The 19,482-nt window shown below is 34.0% G+C and overlaps 1 protein-coding gene across 5 annotated transcripts in view; it reads left to right on the top strand.

Moving 5' to 3' along the window:
- Window positions 1-19,482, top strand: part of Vps13 (vacuolar protein sorting 13C) — an 86,880-nt gene extending 67,398 nt beyond the window's left edge. For 3 of the 5 annotated variants that reach the window (XM_070135346.1, XM_070135347.1, XM_070135345.1), the window contains 20 exons: window positions 3,107-3,311; window positions 3,640-3,783; window positions 4,406-4,536; window positions 4,807-4,961; window positions 5,212-5,323; window positions 5,693-5,919; window positions 6,238-6,409; window positions 6,586-6,666; window positions 6,821-6,956; window positions 7,419-7,597; window positions 7,781-7,900; window positions 8,545-8,672; window positions 8,858-9,053; window positions 9,218-9,335; window positions 9,490-9,611; window positions 9,835-10,004; window positions 11,830-11,947; window positions 12,065-12,202; window positions 12,460-13,080; window positions 15,823-18,788. In XM_070135346.1, coding sequence (XP_069991447.1) covers window positions 3,107-3,311; window positions 3,640-3,783; window positions 4,406-4,536; window positions 4,807-4,961; window positions 5,212-5,323; window positions 5,693-5,919; window positions 6,238-6,409; window positions 6,586-6,666; window positions 6,821-6,956; window positions 7,419-7,597; window positions 7,781-7,900; window positions 8,545-8,672; window positions 8,858-9,053; window positions 9,218-9,335; window positions 9,490-9,611; window positions 9,835-10,004; window positions 11,830-11,947; window positions 12,065-12,202; window positions 12,460-13,080; window positions 15,823-15,876 — 3,327 coding nt within the window. In that variant the 3' untranslated portion in view covers window positions 15,877-18,788. Of the gene's footprint in view, window positions 1-3,106; window positions 3,312-3,639; window positions 3,784-4,405; window positions 4,537-4,806; window positions 4,962-5,211; window positions 5,324-5,692; window positions 5,920-6,237; window positions 6,410-6,585; window positions 6,667-6,820; window positions 6,957-7,418; window positions 7,598-7,780; window positions 7,901-8,544; window positions 8,673-8,857; window positions 9,054-9,217; window positions 9,336-9,489; window positions 9,612-9,834; window positions 10,005-11,829; window positions 11,948-12,064; window positions 12,203-12,459; window positions 13,081-15,822 lie in introns of all 5 variants that reach the window. The other 2 variants (XM_070135348.1, XM_070135349.1) reach the window with 2 other exon arrangements.

The raw sequence follows: 19,482 nt of genomic DNA, 5'->3' as shown, positions 1-19,482 counted from the left end.
TGATATTTTTAAGGTTAAGATGATTTTATGAACCTTTGTAAAATGGAAAAGACAAAAGACATAAAGAGGTATATAAATACTTAGTTGATTCAGATGAAGCCAAGAAGTCTTCAGCATACTCATCCAACTGGAAAGCAAATACAGTAATTAACAGGTTCATTGCAGCGGTGGGCGTCATCTGTGTCTCTCGTCTCGTTGTCCTCTAGAGTTGGTGGAGTGGTGAGTGGTGGCACCAGCAGCTGTAAATGCCACTGGGCCAAGATAAGGCCAAAGGCAGACTCACTGCGTGCTCTGCCTTTTGGCATTAACGTTCTCTTACACTTACTAATACCACTCATTAATATACCTGGATCTGTGTTATGAGAGAAAGACAGTTTTGTATGTTATGATCCCAATTATATCACACCAGCTGAAGCTAGAAGCTAGACAGCTGATAAGGGGTTTTGAAAACTTTACATTTTGAATAGAAGTTCCTATATTAAAGTTTAAGCAAGAACCCTGTTAGTGGCTCATGCTATAGCCATCCTGTGGGACTGGCTGGAATTTAAAATCATTAGTGCTGTAACCTTTTCCTGTTTTCGTGGCTTCTGCAAAGATTGATAACTTTTGTTTAAATTTCTGTTTCTTTTTCATATGCTATATATCAGGTCAGTAATTTTTTTTTTTTTTCAAGAAGAGGATTCTTTCCTTATTTTATATATTTCCTATATTGTATACCATCAGTGAATGACAACAAGGCAAATAAATATCTGTATTGACTGTTATTACATAATGTGTTTATAAATTCTTCTAAATGTTAACATTGTCTTTTTGTGTTCAGTGTTTGGTAACATGCAATTTTTATTGTACATATGGGTGTGAATATTGATACAACTCTAAATTCCATCACTGAATCTAAAGTCATTCAGTATCAGGTACACGGAGCTCTAACCCTACTCATCTATTTCCCTGTCCCACCTGCACCTGATACTTTCCAAAACTTTTCCCAAATACCTTCTGTAAGTTAACAAAATAGTTTTGTTTTTCCTTCCTCTTTTTTGCATGAATTGGCAACAAATTTCATAACCAAATTGAATGTATCACTACTCACCCCCTTTACGCCAATCAAGGTATTGAGAGGAGGCAGCAAAATAGATCTTAGATGGAAAAGACAGAGTGAATCAGAGTGACAGATTAGAATATTGTAACATGAAGACATAAAAAGAAAACGGAGACCAGGGGAAAGCACGTAATAAGATAAGAGATAGAATATTTCCTCTCTCATGCCTTTTGTATCTGTAATATGTTTGTGTATGTATGTTTACTATACAGGAAAGTGCATCTGTTTTAACAATATTGATGTGAAGAGTTCCTGCAAATAGTAAAGTTATTCTAATCACACAAAAAAAGAAAATTAATAAAATGTTTGAATTTTTAAAAGGAAAATTAGATGATTTGGAAGTAGAGGTGTTGTGATTTTCAATTGGGTTTCATTTTCTTAGATTAGAAAAAAAATATATGTAAGGAGTTTCAAGTGGTTGTACTTTCATGTAATAGATTTGTGATATAATGGCTTTAGTTTCCATTATATATATATATATATATATATATATATATATATATATATATATATATATATATGTATATATATATATATATATATATATATATATATATATATATATAGATAGATAGATACATGTATATATTTATATAAATTTTTATATATACTGTATATGAATATTCTATATATAGTTATATGAATTTGCATATATATATATATATATATATATATATATATATATATATATATATATATATACATATACATATATATATATATATATATATATATATATATATATATATATATATAAATATATGTATATATGTATATATGTATATATATATATATACATATATATACATAAATATACACATATACACACATATACATATATACATATATACATATATACATATATACATATATACATATATGCATATATACATATATATATATATATATATATATATATATATATATATATATATATATATATATATATATATATATACATATATATATATATATATATATATATATATATATATATATAGTTATATATATACATATATATATATATATATAAATATATATATATATATACATATATATATATATATATATATATATATATATATATATATATATATATATATATACATACACATATATATACATATATACATATATACATATATACATATATATGTGTATGTATATATATATATATATATATATATATATATATATATACATATATATATATACATATATATATATATATATATATATATATATATATATATATACATATATATATACATACATATACATTTATATACACATATGCATATACATATATACATGTACATATGTACATATACACATATACATATATACATATATACATATATCAAACATTATTCAAAAGTAATACCATCCCTCCATAATACATATATACATATACATATACATATACATATACATATACATATGTACATATACATATACATATAGACACACACACACAAACACACACACACACACACACACACACACACACACACACACACACACACACACACACACACACACACACACACACACACACACACACACACACACACACACACACACACACACACACACACACACAGAAGTTTTTAAAAAGAAATATCAGCACTGTGCATGTTTTATAATTTAATGATACTTGGCATGATTTCTTAATTTTTTTTTGTTACTGACTACAGGAAATTCATTATGATGCTGTGAATAATGGATATCTTACATAGAAATATATGCATTAATGATCTAGGAGGTACATTTCTATTATCTGATGGCAAGGTTTAATGACACCTATATATTACATTTCATTGTTTTTATATTGAATTTTTATAGTTATTATATACATATACAGATTCCAGTCTATAATAAAAGTGCTAAATTTTTGTCCTTGAAGCAAAAATCATGATGTATATTGAAACTTGTGACAATGAAAGTTTATGTACTTGTGTCAGAACTTGCCATTAAAAATTCATGACATGAGATCCTGCCACACAGAGCGATGCACCCAGCAACTACGTGGTCCATGAAGAAGGCAACGGAGAAGCTGTCATGTTCTCTTTCAAGTCGAAAGCCTTCTTTGGCAAGAAGAAGGTGACAGTAAAGGTGGAAGACAGCGAGTTTTCTGAGAAGTTCTCTCTTGACGTTGTGGGTAGCTCTGGTTCGGTTAGTTGCAAGTCTCCAAGCAGAACATACCAAGTAGGTATTCCCTTCTTTATACCGGTGTTTATGATTTTCTGAATGGGAATTGAAGTAGGCTGAAAGAGGGTGATTGTTTGGTCTGCTGGAAGTTGGTACCAAGGCCAAATACTTGGGCAGGCATTAATAATTTGAGAAAAGTGTGTTTCACTCTCCACAATGGGTTGATTAGCATGAGTGAAGAATATAGACCATAATGAGGATTTCAGTTCTCGAGTGAATGTAAAGACAGCATAAATTTATTTGATTATGTGTAAATGGTGCTATATGTCCATGTTACAGAGAAATCAGAAGTTGCATTGAACCGAAACATTTCTCTAAATTTCAGGTAGGAGTTGACATTCAGCTTGGGAATTCTGGCCTGACAAAAATTGTGGTCTTTACACCATTTTACAAGATCCTCAACAAGGCTCCATTTGACTTGGAGGTTATGGAGGCTGAGTTTCCACATGCTGAATGGTTTACTGTGCTTTCTGGTAAGAAAGAAGTGCAAGCAAAGAGTATGTTATGTTTTTTTTTTTTTTTTCCCTTAATGTTTGTCTTTTTTACCTCATGAACTTTGGTAATGTTAAGTATTTCTATATATTAGGGAAAACTTTTCAATACAAGAAAGTGGATATGAAATAGAAAATATCAGCCTGATGAAATTTAATTGACTTTTAGTATAAGGGGAAACTTAACTTACTTCTATGAATCTCTGGAGAAAATCCTTGGCCAGATTATATTTTTGGCCCTAAAAGGACTAAGATAATGAAGTTTCTGACAGGGTTGTTTCCTCCATGAATAGTAATAGATCTAATGTATTCTCTGTGTTTATTTTTAGTATAATTTTATCTTTAGGAGAAGTAGAATGCAATAAAGGATATAAGGAACTGAATATTGTTTTAAGAAGGAAGAAGTGTGTAGATAGAGAAATTTATTTCCGTAAAGCTGTGCAGATACGAGAAAAATTAAGCAATACCGAAGATGATGTAGATACTATAGAGAGGAAACTATGGCAATATTTTGGAGTGTTATGTAAACTAACGAATAACCAATTGACCCAGTCAGTGGAAGGTGAATCTTATGTACATCACTCCATGTATTTTTTTCCTGAAGGAGAGTGCATTGGATGGTGGCCAATAGGAAATGGGAGGCGCATTCATGTGAGAATAAGGGGAACCAGTGAAATGACAGCGGCTTTGCGTTATGATCAGCCCTTGTCGACTCTTCTTTATATTCCTAACAAGGTAGGTGGGAGGAGTCTTTCTTCAATTTGTTATGTATAAGGTTAGATTTTTTGATGTTGACAATCTAGTGCTTTGTTATGTTGAAGTAGGGATGAGGGTGCCAATGGTGATGTAGATGATAAGTATGATTGTAATGGTGAAGGTGATAGACCTTTATTCCTACAATTGACAAAGTTTTCCAGTGTCAGTGAATCAAAAGCTGAAGTACGGTAATGCCCAAGAAATCAGAATTTAATTGATTAGTTCATCTGAAAATGTTGGTGCTTACAGTATGGAGGCATTTCTGCGGAGGTGAACCTGATGGATGGAGGAGCTATGGTGCAGTTGGACCAGTTCTCAGAGGGCATGACACCCGTCCTTATCATAAATCATCTGACCAACACAACCGTCTCTCTCTGGCAGCACAATAATGATAACAAGAAAGTGTAAGTTGATTATAGTGTTGCTATAGAATTCAATGATTTCTGGTGTGATATCTGTACCTATCAATATCAACTGCCTCTCTCTGGCAGTACAATTATGCTAACAAGAAATTATGAATCAATGGTTAAGTACAGCATCATGGTTATATACTAAAGTGACTTCTGTTTTGAGATAAACATATTTATATAACCATGTATCCATTTATCAATCCTTTTTTTCCTTGATTTTCTGAGGATATATCTCTGTTTGCAGCCATGTGAAACCCCAGTCAATACAGCACTATACATGGAGTGACCCTGGCGGCTTGCTTCAGTTGGTGTGGGCTTGTGGGGCTGGGAAGATCACTCAGCACTCACTAGACAAGGTAAATCCAGCATTTCCATTTTCAGCCTTGGACTTCGGGAGAAAACTTGTGATGGAAAGTTACTGTGCAGTGTGTTTATACTGTTTATATGCTGTATATTTAACTAGATATATTTTTACTTTTACTCAGTATGATTGTTTTTTATCTGAGTAGTAATGATCTTTTTACCAAGTTGTATGCATTTATAGATTGTTAAGAATTGAAAGAATGGCTTAGTAATATGATATCTTTTAAATATAAACAAAATTAAATTCAGAAATACTTGTGTAAAGTTTGAAAAGTCAAGGGAGGCTAAGTGGAATTTTATTTGATATTAGATTATTTGTAGCTGATAGCTTGATTGACCCTATCATTTTTTCCACTGAACAGGATGAGCGTGGTCAGATGAATGATGATACGGTCCACTGGGTAGTGTTCCTCTTTGGAAACCAACGGTGTTTACTCTTCACGGATGAAATTGAGATTGCCTCGGCTGCCTTGAATGCTGTTGAGTCAGAACGCATTAACCAGGAACTGAAATTCTCACTAAGCAGCATAGACCTTTCACTAGTTGATGATGTTAGGAAGAAGGAGGTTGCGTACATGAGCTTGGCTAGGTATAATGAAGGGACAAGATATTTTGTCTCTATGTAAACAGTTTTTTAGGTCTGACTTATTTGATCCAATACCAAAATAAAAAGATGAACAAAAAGTCATTCTATGTAAGGATGGTATTACTTTTGAATAATGTTTGATATAATTGGATTCAATATGGTATTTTGTACTATTATTTGATATTTTACCTCAGCATTGGTAAGGATGATATAAAAAGTGCTATTTAAAATTGCAAAAGGCATATTTTATTTTCTCTATAAAATAATAAGTTTAACTCAGAACTCATACTTTTAGTAACTAGTATCTGAATTTGTTTTCAGCTCTGGTGTTGTGTGGGAATACCGTAAAATCAAGGGCAGAAAGTACCGTCCTTTCACGCAAAACCAGACAAATGAACTGGAAGTCTGCCACAACTTGTATCAGGCTCAGCTAAAAACTTTCTCCGGAGGTGCCCCTATTCAGTCACACTACGTGATTAGAGATAATTTTGAGGTTAGTGTTCATGCTCTTGATTCATCCATTATATTTTGTGTGTATGACCCGATATTTAGATCTTTAAGACAAATGGCAGTGCAGTTTTAGGAGGATATAGTCTATATACCTAGTTGCCTATTACAAGAAAAGTAAGGATTTTTTATTAAGATTGTTACGTGTGCATTCTTCCATAGGTGGATTTTGAAAGCATGAAAATCTTCAAACCTTTCCACAAAAACATTCGAAGGACGTTCCAGCCTGGGATCTGGTTTGAGGTAAACTGTTATAATGTTTTAGTGGATTCTGTATATCTTGCAAGAAATTTGGATAATGGAGTTATCATAAAATTGATATGTAAGGTGCTACTCCACCAAGGACCAAAAATGATTTGCTGAATGAGGAATGACATCTTTCATTTATTTTTAATAGCTGCGAACATCACCCCACCAACGACAAATCCATCTGAAAATTAACAGCCTTCAGATTGACAACCAGATGACAGATGTGATGTTCCCAGTTGTATTAGCAAGAGTTCCTACGCCTAGAAGTGTCATGGCTGAGACCGGTGTGTATTCTGCAACAGGAAGATAGGATGCTTCTTACTTCACCCTGTCATTCTTTAGCAGGGAATTGGTTAGGCTAAATAAAGGTTAATGTGTGGACCCTTTACAGATATGGAATTATCACTTTCTTGTCTTAAGCAAGTTTAGAATTGATACTTATTATCTATTTTTAATATTTTTAATAGATACATTTCTTTTCAAATGTGCAGGTGCTTTTAATATCTTAACCTTTTGGATCTGCTTTGTGCACTTCAGACTAGACATCTAGCACTTTGTAAAACTTTCCTATGATGAAACATTCCAGTCACCCTTGCCTTCTGTCAGTTTTCCCCAACAAAACATTCCAAACACCCTTCCCTCAGCCAAATTTTTTCATTACAAGATTTCCCCACCATCCGGAGCTAACAGGTAAATTTTTTATTTCATGGTTTAAATAGCAATTGTCTCTCCCTCTTTCCCTACAGTTGCCAAGCCATTCTGTGAAGTTAGCATTGTGCAGAGACTCACTTCACCAAGCTTCTCTCAATACAAGTATCTTGCAATGCTCATACAAGAATTTCACATTAAAGTTGAGCTGCCTTTTGTATATGCCGTCCTAGAGGTGCTATTCCCATCCAATGATGTCTCGGACAATCTTTATTCGGTGAGTTGTATTGATATGTGCTTTAATGTAGCTTCCACTCTATGGTCCTAGGATGATACTGCAAAGGATGTATTGATTTTGTTAATAATGGAATCGAAATTAGTCTTCATGTTTGAAATTCAGGAAGCTTTGGTCAATATTTACATGCTTGAAGATATGTGAAAAACTAATGTTTTATTGCAGATGGAAGAGTTCGAAGAGGATAATAAACTTGTTCGTGAAACCTTGACTATGAGGGCTCAGAGCCAAGCTATCAGTGGTCAGAAGGACTATTATGACCTTTTGCATCTTTCTCCTATTAAGGTAAGACAGGTGGTATTCATCTCCTGAAATGTAAAATATTTAAAGCCTTATTAAGACATAAAAGGATACATCAGTATCTCTCTTTATCTCCCTCACCCTTAAACACTCGTATTCCCACTCTTCCATTCCTTTCTCATTCAGATTCATATTTTCACTTACAATACTACTTCTACTCCCACTCCCATTGAAACTCATACTCACATTAAAATCCCTATTACCATTCGAACTCCTTTTCTCACACCTGTTGCAACTTTGACTCCTACCCCTACTCCCATTCCAACTCTGTCTCCTACCCCTATTCCCACTCCTACCCTTACTACTCCTATCCCCACTTCCACCCCAACTCCTACTATAAACTTACTTCACTCATGCTTCAGCCCCTATTATCACTCAGACTCCTACCCCAACTCCCACTCCCACCCCCATCCCTGTTCCTATTTCCACCCTTACTCCCACTCCTGCTTTCACTCCCACTCCCATTCCCACTTCCACTTTCACTCTTTCATACACTTGCACAAGCTCATTCCCACACACTCACACAAGAAAACACATTTGTTTTGATTCTTGAAAATATAGGTGCATTATCCATATATCTCATGACCCTCTCCTTGTTCTTGACTTTCCACCATTGTGTCCTTGGTCAGATGCACCTGAGCTTCTCCTTGAGTGGGTCAGAGTCAGGAGCCAGTCTGCCTGTGGGAGGTCAGGTCATTCACCTCTTCCTGGAGAGTGTGGGAGTGACCCTGACAGAGGTCCAGGATGTTGTCTTTAGGTAGGTTGTGGGTATGTTGTGGAGAGTGGGTATTAAACTGTTTATGAAGTGAAATCGTTTAGGAAAATTTATGTACATAAAATGATAAGCAGCATGCAGAATCATGGATCCATGGAATTAAGAAAAATAATGATCTTGAGATTTAGTGTGGATTCTTCATCAAATTATTCTGAAATGCTTTACAGATTATCGTACATGGAGCGCCAAAATAAGTGGATGACATGGGGCCAGCTGACACAAGAGATGATTAGCCATTACAGAGGACAGTTCCTAATGCAGCTCTTCAAAGTTGTGCTTGGGCTGGATGTCATCGGCAACCCATATGGACTTGTTGTAGGCTTAACGCATGGGGTGGAATCCCTGTTTTATGAGCCTATCCAGGTATAGAAAGATCTGCCTTTGTAAGTTAGAGTGATTTTTAGAATGAAGTTATTTGCCATTGTGGATAGAAGGAAATTTTAAGGAGTGATCATCACAGATTTGGGAGATATTATAGTATCAAACAGAAAGAAGTTAATGAAGGTTGTTTTGTTCTTTACATATAGGGTGCAATTGAAGGTCCAGGAGAGTTTGCTGAGGGAATGCTATATGGACTGACCAACTTCATGGGAGCAACAGTTGGTGGTGCAGCAGGAGCTGTGTCTCGAATCACAGGAACTATTGGTAAGCAACACTATTTATTAAATTTCTACAGTTTTTGTGATAGCTGGGGACAAGAATATACAAATGACAAATAGTTTTTATATTATGTGTCATTTATTTCTTTAGTGAAGGTGTGCTTAAATGTGAACTGACTAATGTTACTCTATTTGTAAAGGCAAGGGAGTTGCTGCCCTGACTCTTGATGATGACTACCAGAGGAGGAGAAGGGAAGCAATGCATCGCAAACCTGCTGATGGAATTGAAAGTCTTGCTAGAGGAGGCAAGGGAATGGTCACAGTAAGTAGAGTGTTTTTTTTGTGCTTACAAGGAAATAATTGAAATCAGTCAGATTCATCTCTTGCATTTTCACTCATACTTCTTCTACATTTATCAAAGAGAATGGAACATAGTGTCTTTTAGGCACATTTTTGTGACCCTGTTTGGACCATAAGGCCTAGATGTGATGTACAGTAGATTATGCATTATTATAACATTAATTGGACATGTTTCTGCCACAAAGGGCGTGTTTGATGGAGTGACTGGAGTTTTCCTGAAACCCATTGAAGGGGCCAAAAAGGAAGGTGTGGAAGGTTTCTTCAAGGGAATGGGCAAGGGCATGGTTGGCCTTGTTACTCGACCAGCCTCAGGGGTCATCGACTTTGCCAGCGGGTCGTTTGACGCTGTTATGAGGTGAGGATACCGCTGGAATTGCAGCTGCAGGAGGCCTTTTTGTTTTGCCACTGTTTTCTTTCACCCTTCTTTTTGGTAATGTTTGTTTGTGATCTTCTTTTCAGTTGTAAAGAGCAAAAATGAGCAAGTAATGCAAAATTGATTTTCTTTTAGTGATAACCTCTTCAACATGTGTTTTGTTCATCTAATCTTTATTTTTGTGTAGACTAAGATTTGTTCTATTTTCTTTCTTTTTCTTGAATACATACATAACTCCGTTTTCTCTTCATACCTTGTCTTTGTGGTGTTTTGCTCACACATTGCCTTGTTCATTGTGATAAAAAGATGTGAATGAGAAGGAATAAGCTCACATAGCAAAACATATAATGATATTTCTAGTTGTGTGAACTTAATCCCATGCATACCTTCCCATTCTCATTCCATAGTATTCAGTATCTAACAAGATTTTGTTAATTGCTGCCAGCTCCTTTGTCCACTAGCAACTTTCCATTCCTGTGTTTAAATAAAGTATTTTGTTTCTTTTATTTTTGTGTCATACATTTCTTTTACAGGTATTCAAGATATTTTCATGTGTTTTGGCTGCTTCCTGTATATTTCTTTGTGATATACCTTGATAATGTCAAATCTTTTCTTCACTTCTCTCTCCTTATCTTTCCTTACTGTTAATCATTCCCTTGTTTTAATCATCACAGTTTCATTGTTGTAACTTAAAGCTGTCCCATTGATTTACCAGACTGAGGATTGATATTTTCAGTTTTCTTGCATTTCCAGCACTGAGGGTGGACTTTTTTTCAAGGTTCTGAGGTACTTTTTTGAAGTGAAAATACCATAGAAGTTTGCTTTGAAAATCAGAAATAGTTTTTCTTTTCGCTTGAGCCTTCCAATATGCACTGTGCTTGTTTAATTATGCAAACTGAGCCTGTTTTTTTATATATTTTCGGGAAGGGTGACAAAGGATAGCAGAGAACAGTTATAATGTACTGGATCCGCAGAAGAATTTAGTGGAGATGAATGATATGAATATCTTTATATTTTCAAAGTAATGAGCAACTAGAGTTAATTGATTTGGTTAAACTGTTGTATGAATTATTCAGATGTTAATTACTATTATCTCACCAGAGTTACTTTGTTTTGATTTCTTTATAAGAACATATCACAGTTTGGTGATTATAATGATTACATTTATGGTAAGAGTTCCATATTATTTGCATTTAGGTTACTTTCATAGTGGTATAATTCACTATATGATAGCAATACACATCTTTTTGCAATAGTTTGGTCAAGTATGCTCATTTGTTACTGGGTGTAGTGAGTATTTTGATTGCTGTGTTAAGCTGTAAGTACTGTGTGTGTGTATGTTGTTTTATATACATGTTGAAACAAAGAAAAAGAAAAAAATGTGATTGTTAAATTCTTGGTCTTAAGAATTTCAGAGTTTGCATTTCATACTAGTGAGTTATTATTAATTATTTATTTATTTTTTCGTCATTTATCACTGGGTTATATTTTCATTTTATTCTCCAGTGCTTTTTTGCTTGTATTCTATAGTATTGGTTTTAGCTGCTTCTCAGTCCAATTACTAGCATTATTGTGAGGGTTGAATGCAGTGTCAGTTATGGAATTCGGTTGTAACTATGATACAGTAAAAACAAATGTAGTTACCATGGATATTTTTGCTCTGAAATGGAATTTTGATGAGAGTTAGAGTAGGTCTTAGAACAATATATAATATTTGTGTGGAGAATGGTCTGCTTCGCACAGGCCCCAAATATATATCCCTATACCAAATGTCATTAATGTGGTTGATTTTGATTTTATAACTCAGGGCAACAGAAGCAGGTGAAGAGACCGTTAGCCGTAGACGACCTTCAAGGTTCATAGGCCCCGATAATGTTGTGCGACCATATGTGCAACATTTTGCTGAGGGAGCCAAGCTGCTACGTGTAAGTGAGGATATTTGATACTGACTTGTGAAAGTATATTAAAGAGATGGAATGCTCTCAGTTTTAGTTGTTTTTGGTTTCACTTTTTTACTCAATTATTTCTTTCTCTCCTAATAGGAATTGGAGAAAGGTCGCTATGCTGAAACAGATGTGTATGTTGGCCATGCCATCCTCACAGAGAATCGTTCTATGCTCATTGCCACAGACAAGAGGATAATGTGTATAACGCGAAATGACATCTTGGGCCACTGGAAGGTGCGTTTTGGTTAGAATTTAATTTAATTTTTTTTTAGAAGATGTATAATTTCTTATCTGTCCATGATATCTAGAGTATGCAGTTTAGCAAGACTGACCATGAATTTTTACAGTGGCTTAACATATATTATGTAGTCTTTTCCTTCTGCATATTTCTCATTGCATATTTTAAAATTTTAGTCTACTATACTTGATATATACACATGTGATGCTTGTCAGTTTATGAAATACATCTCATTTAATTTTTTCTTTCATAGGTTGACTGGCTTCATGTGTATGAGGACCTCTCTGAACCACCATTCATTACGCCTAAGGGATTGCGTTTATCTGTTAGACAAGAGAAGAAACGTGTATTAGGTGTGTTTGGTGGTGGAGACAACTCAAAGCTAGTCCCACTAAAAGATCCCGAGGAGGGCAAAGTAAGTTTCCAAAGTAGAGGCTCTTCTGTAAATGTGACGCACAGTAGACAGCACGGACGTACAATGCATGCTGTACCTCCAGTGGCACCCACCTCCACTAGTCCTAGTAGCATACATAGTATTCGCTCTAGCTCATTCACACCAAAAAGATCAAGCTCTAGTTTGGCTGGGGAGCAAGAGCGGCAAACCCAGAGGCGAAGAGGTCTTTTTGGTGTGTTGGGAGCCCTTAGCACAGGTGTGGTACAAGCTGGGAGAGGTGTAAGCCAGGGCATTTCTCAGCTTGGTAATATTGGCTCACAGGGGAGAGGATCTACACCCAGGAGCGAGGTCAGGGGGCATGTGGAACAAGAATTTCCAGTGACCCCTCGTTCTTCTGAAGTGTCAGCTCCTCCCAGCAAGGAGGTGACAGAAGACATTGTCAGCTATATTCAGGTTCCATATGAGAGCTTGGAGATGCAGGTATTCTATGCAAATAAAGGTAGTCCATCAGTTGGTGGCTATCAGAGGAAGTGATTTCATGTTTTTTTTATTTGTGTTTTGTGTCTGTGTTTATCATTATTGGGAAATTCTTTGGTCCAAAATAGTTTTGCTCTGGGTACTATTTAATGCTGTTTGATGTGTGGTTCGTTTTTAAGAGGACTGAGAATTCAGATATTTTTGAAATACAGTGTAAAGTATTGACTGGAAGTTAAATTCAGCACATCCCTTGTCTTAATGTAATGCTAATTCTTGTGAAAATAGATTCACACATTTTGCCAAGATGATGTGTTGAATATACTTTGAATATTTCTTCTCAGATGATATATCAGCTATATCCTTCAGTATTAGTGTGTGCCTCTTGTCTGATATTTTAGTTTTGCTTATGAGAATAAGACTACTTTCCATGTATGAATCTTTTCTCTATTTATGTGAATTAAGTGGGGATCCTTCATTGTTGTTCCTCATTAAGGGGTGGTCACACTATTCAATTTTGTCTGGGGATCCCTTTACAGAGTGGGAGACATCCCTAGCTGTGAAAGGAAGTGAGATGAAAATCCCTTCCTAGAGCGACAGTGCTGTGTTGATCTTTCATCCCAGCTAGAGAAGGAAAGATAATGCCAAAAGAAAAACTGTAGTATAATTACAAGGAAGCATATTACTTGATTGCTCAAATGGTGATTATTATACCATGTCAGGTGTAATTCTACATATTTTATATAACACAGCAAGCATTGATGCCTCACTAAAATTTTCAAGATTATTCAGAAATATGTTCATTTGATCAAGAAATACAAACGAATGCCCACTCTGACACGCTGAAGACACCAAGCTCACTTCTGACATTATTCACACCCAGAATTATGGAATACTCACAAATATCATGATAGCAGAAAGTTAAAAATAACAATAAAGGATGAAATCAACAAGAAACTTTGCTTTGAATGGGGTATAATGGTATGGCTGGCAAGTTTGTGTCATGATCGGCAATTAATAATACTTTACTCAATTTCAGTTATAGTTTTTGCTTCTTTCAACTTTAGTTTTTATTAGTCCATAGTTAACTCCCACTTGGACATTACTGATTGCATTAACAGCTATATATTATTGGACAGAATGTTGTCAGATTTTCTATTTCTGCTGAAATATGATGATTGAGGGTGTTGTCATGGTTGTATGATTTATGATGATTAATAAAATGAGTGGATTGGCTTTTCTAAGCAAGGTCTGTTTATAGACCTTATTTCTAAATTTAGTGTTTTCTCTCTTGAAATATTTCAATTGATATGCATTGATATTCATAGATCTATGACTATCTTCAATGCATAGTTAATCCAAGAAGTTATTGTAGACACTTTTGTCATTTCTGGGAAGATATTCCTCTATGAAGGGAAACTGTGTTGTGTGACCAATCCCACTCTGTAGCTGGCAGACACTTGGCGTGGCTGTCTAGTAGGTCCCAGACTGAGAAACCTAGTGTGACTATTGCTTTAGGCATGCATAATTCCACATGCTCATGTAGAGGTACAGATTGTGATATGCATACTTTGTATGAACTCATGCAAACATGCATGCACACAGGAAGGCAGGTATGCATGTATCCTCACACCCATGCATCCACACAAAAAAATGGGATTGGACTTCACATTCTTTATAACTTGTCTTAACCCATTAACGCCGGTATATTTTGAAGCGGCTACAAAATCAGTGCGTGGGGCCGGCCTGGAATCTGCTGGTGTGCCGGCCACGGACTGCGATGTATTCAGAGCGCAAGCTCCAATCCAACATCACTCTGGCGGGACACCTGGCAATGTTTATTTTTCTGGGTGTCTCTTATATGGGACACCCATCGTAAATGGGTTAAATTACTTGGATTTCAGTTAAATATTCATTAATGTGGAATGGTGAATAAAAATCCATTATACGGCATTGTAGTGCTATATCAACATTATCAGCATTTAGAAGACTTTATCACTGAAATGCCAAGGTTTCAAAACAATATGGGGGGGGGGGGGGAATGAAAGGATTAGGAAGTGTATTAAGCTGAATGTATGAGAGTGGCTAGTTAGGTAAAAAGTTTATCATACTAAAATACCCAGTAGAATTAACCATGCAATTATCATACAGTAGTAAAATCTTGTACAGAACTCATAAATTGTTATTTGATCATAGAAATATGGACTCGGCCTCGAGCACTTTTGTTATTTGTACGTTGTATATGTGTGGAGGTGTATTGGGTGCTTCAAAGGCATGGGATATAATCAGAGCGTCATATATGGCTGTTTTTGGAATTTCAGCTGAAACTGAACAGATGTTTACAAGTGCCTTAGGATTTTGTTGAATTTTATTCTACATTGTTTTGCTAATCTGTTATTGTATATTGTATGTGGTCTGTCTTTATATGAGATTATACATCAGCATTCTTCATATGTATGTATGTATGTATGTATATATATATATATATATATATATATATATATATATATATATATATATATATATATATATATATATATATATATATATATATATATATCACCCCAAGGATTTTAAAGATTTACTTTCTTGTGCAAATACGCTATTGTTATCCACATTTTTTCTCTCTCTCTAAATATACTTTTAACTGATTTCTTGAAATTCAAAATGTTATTAGAATTTGAATACTTCAATTTTTTTTTCTGGTTTCATGACAGTTTTTCCTAATTAATGTTTTCTCTTCCAAAGGCATTCCTAACTGCAGTAATTGAAGCTTACCAGAAGACAAACTGCTCGAAATAGGGAGGGAACACTGCGTCTCACATGGTGTGGCAGAGGCATCCTTCAACATGGCGGCACAAATGGAAATTCATGATCTCGATTCATCTTGCGGGTCTTGAGCAGATCCTTCGCCTTTTGCAATTATGATAACCAATTTTTAAATGAAAAAAAAAGCCTGGTGTAAGGAAATTATATTAAATGCCTTGACGTATCTGAGAATGGCCTTGACGGATCATTACCAGGTCTTTTGAACTATTTGCATGCTGTACGGTGAGTGGGCAGGGAATTCCAATATCACAGGTAACACTGTGCTTATAAAAATTCACAAAACTTTAGGGACCTTCATATAAAAGCTGTCAAGTTTTTATCAAAGCTTTGCAGTGGGTTATCATCAGGGATGTTTAGCAACAAGCTGAAATTACAGACTTAGATTACCTTTTTTTACACAGATTCACATGCATGCATTAACATTACATTAGGTCAATGCTTTTCCAGTTTTATATTAAACCAAGTACTGTAATATATCAAAGTTTTTTGCATTGGTTAGTGGTCTTTGTGAACTATCTGCTATGCATAATACCATGATTACATAGCTTTACTGGTTGCTGGTTTGTGAAATTATTGTTCTGTGTATCTCTTCTATGGCTGGAAGAATATTTTATATTATTTTTAGATAAACAGAAGAAAACATGAAACTTGCAAATACATGATAAATAAATAGCATGGATTTATGTATTACTGTTACATTTAAATTCTTTATCTGCTAAAATCTATTACATTTTTTTTTTCTTCTTCTTCTTTTTCTGCCTATCTTGGCCAAAAAACAAAACAAAAAATAGTTGGATCTTTGGGAGCAGGGCTGATTGTTTTCACTATACTAGTTGTCACGAGTAATTACTGGATATTTTGAACATAATCTGAAAATACAAGTATGAATTTTGGTAGTAGAATCATGTATATTGATTTTATTCATGCCATTTAGGCACTCAAGGCAATGTTTATTCTGTGTTAAATAGATTGAGATTATTTTCATTTCCATTATTAGGCCTACCATCTGTTCATTATGGTGATCTGTCTTATTTTTCACAAAGGTAATATGGAAATTTTGCTGAAACAAAATAACTTAAATAGCAAAAATCATATTTGATAACAAAACATAGTTGATAATGATTGCATAACCTCAGTATTGAATGAAAAATGAATCTTTAAAAATATGTTAGTTGTCAGAATAGGATTTTTGAAGTTGAGCTAACAATTGCCATGATAAATGCAATATAAAACAACATCATTAATGCATTAATGATGTAGTAAGTCATTGTGATAAATGAAAACCTGGAAATAGTCATGAATAAAATGAGAAACTTGGTTTGAGGAAACCAAATAAAAGAGTTATGTAATGAGGTATATATTTTCACTCTACTTAGATGCACATTCAGGGAACATGTTGTGATGCAGACAGCTCTGCAAAGAGAACTTGAATGAAAAGTACTGTTCTTTGTATATGTGTCTTTCGTGTTTCTTTTGGTGTATTTATGTTTTTTTATATGTTGATTTCCAGGGTTAGGTATGCGACTTAATTTATTTTCTTGGTTGAAAATGAGGAGTACTTATAATACAGAGAATATCACAGAAAAGTAGTTAGACATTTCTTAAGATTTCTCTCTATGCTGCTGCTTCTTTATCAGGCAAACAGAAAAAAAAAGGTGTTTTATGACATAACTTACTAGTTCTGATTGGAAATTTTGTTTCCATTCTTCTTCAAGGAAAATTGATCTTAATATTAGCTTTAATGATGGGGTTGCCAGCAGCTTATGTATTTGCTTGGCTAATGGGAGAGCCTCATAGCAGAGACATGACTAGAATGTGATATTACAGAAGTCTGGATTATGTTTGGTGTAACAATATTTTTTCTTCAAGTTTGAGCATCAAATTGCTCATATTTTTAACTGCTTATATGTAGATTTTTTAAAAAGAATCTTGTGGAGTTTTTGTTTTTTCTTAATTTATGTCATACACGCTATTGTGATTGGTTCTTTGCAAAGGATGTTTCCACTTTGATGTTTTTGTGAGATAGGAAAGGATGTTACATTTAATTTTTTTTTTTTTATTATTATTATTCTTTAATATGAATGTAGGTTGTTGATACATTATATTTCTCATAAGAAATGTAGGAAATATGAAAATTATGAGTAACAGAAATAAAGAATAATTAGAAATGCCCGTAGGAGTATAGCAAAAAAAATCTCATTCCACAGTCGATTATTGCCTTAAGAATCGAGTGTTAATACTCCACATCTTATAATTGGTAAACTGGTTTCAAGAAATGAGTAATGTGATGTACTGATAGGGTCTTGATACCTGTGTATGAAAGCAAAAATTTCCAGAATCATCAGAAAGGAACATCTCTAAAAAGATTTTTTTCTTTCTTTCTTTTTTCGACCCTTTAGTCTAATACGAAAAATAATATTTCTATTTGTTCAGTAGTGTGACCTTGACATTGTTCATCTACTTGTTAGTATAAGCACATTAGGGTTGGCAATGATAATGGTCTTTGGCGGGTAGTCCTGAGATCGCTTGCATCTGTTGTGCCAAGCGGTATCATAAAGTCAAAGATATTTATCATGAAAAATCTTACTCTGGTGTACTTTACAGTATTTTCTCTTTTGTAATTGTGTATAATTTGAATATGTATATAGTGATTAGTCATTCCATATTTTTCTTTATCACTGAAATTGATAGATGGGTTTTGCATTATGGTGTTATATTCCATACTTAGATATATATATGTGGGTGATAATTGTTATTATATAGTGTTACTTGTATAGAATGTTTGTTTATGGATAGATTTTTATGATAATCGAGAGGAGAAAAGAATTTGGAAATCACAATAGAGATGGAGAGAACAACCCAAAAAAGAAAGTAAAAGAAGAAAAGACATTGAAGGTATTAGTAAGGATTGAATTATAAATGAGAAAGGTTAAGTTTGACTTTTGAAAATCATTCTCTTAAGTCTTGCATAAGATTTTCAGACAGAGTAATGAACTCTGTCATGTATTTGGTAAAAGATTACATTGCAATACAAGATCAAAAATTTAATATGCAGTTACATAGACATGCATATGCATGTGTTCATGCAAGTGCACTAATACAAGGACATGCACATACACATACATGTTCACTACACACACGCAAAGGAAAAAAGTTTGTTCCTGTGAAAAGGCTGTGAGGAACTAGAACTTTGAGAATTATTGAGGTTACTAATTTTTTGCCCACATGGCTTACCTTCAGATTTTCTCTTCAACACTTTTTCAAAACAAGAGGAGCATCAATATAACAAACATGTTTGGCATTCGTACTTAGATACCAGTTCTGAAAAAGTTATTGGTTTAGATCAATGGCCTTAATGAACTGCCCAATCTAAGGAATTTTTTTTTATTCATTTTTCATTTGTTTTTATTTCATTCATGCTGAGTTGTTTTTGAGAAGAATGTCCTTTTTTTATGATATTAATATTTTTAATTAATTTTTGTAGTTTTTTTGTTTGCAGTTTTGTATTGTTTGTTATATAATAACCCAAAATATTGCTAGCTGTATCAGTAACCCTTGGAATAAAATTTAATGAGTACA

The sequence above is a fragment of the Penaeus vannamei genome, chromosome 20 (genome assembly GCF_042767895.1).
Source record: "Penaeus vannamei isolate JL-2024 chromosome 20, ASM4276789v1, whole genome shotgun sequence".
In the NCBI taxonomy this organism is placed as follows: domain Eukaryota; kingdom Metazoa; phylum Arthropoda; class Malacostraca; order Decapoda; family Penaeidae; genus Penaeus; species Penaeus vannamei.
The sequence above is the reverse complement of the archived record's forward strand: the minus strand, read 5'-3'. Positions and strand labels throughout refer to the sequence as shown.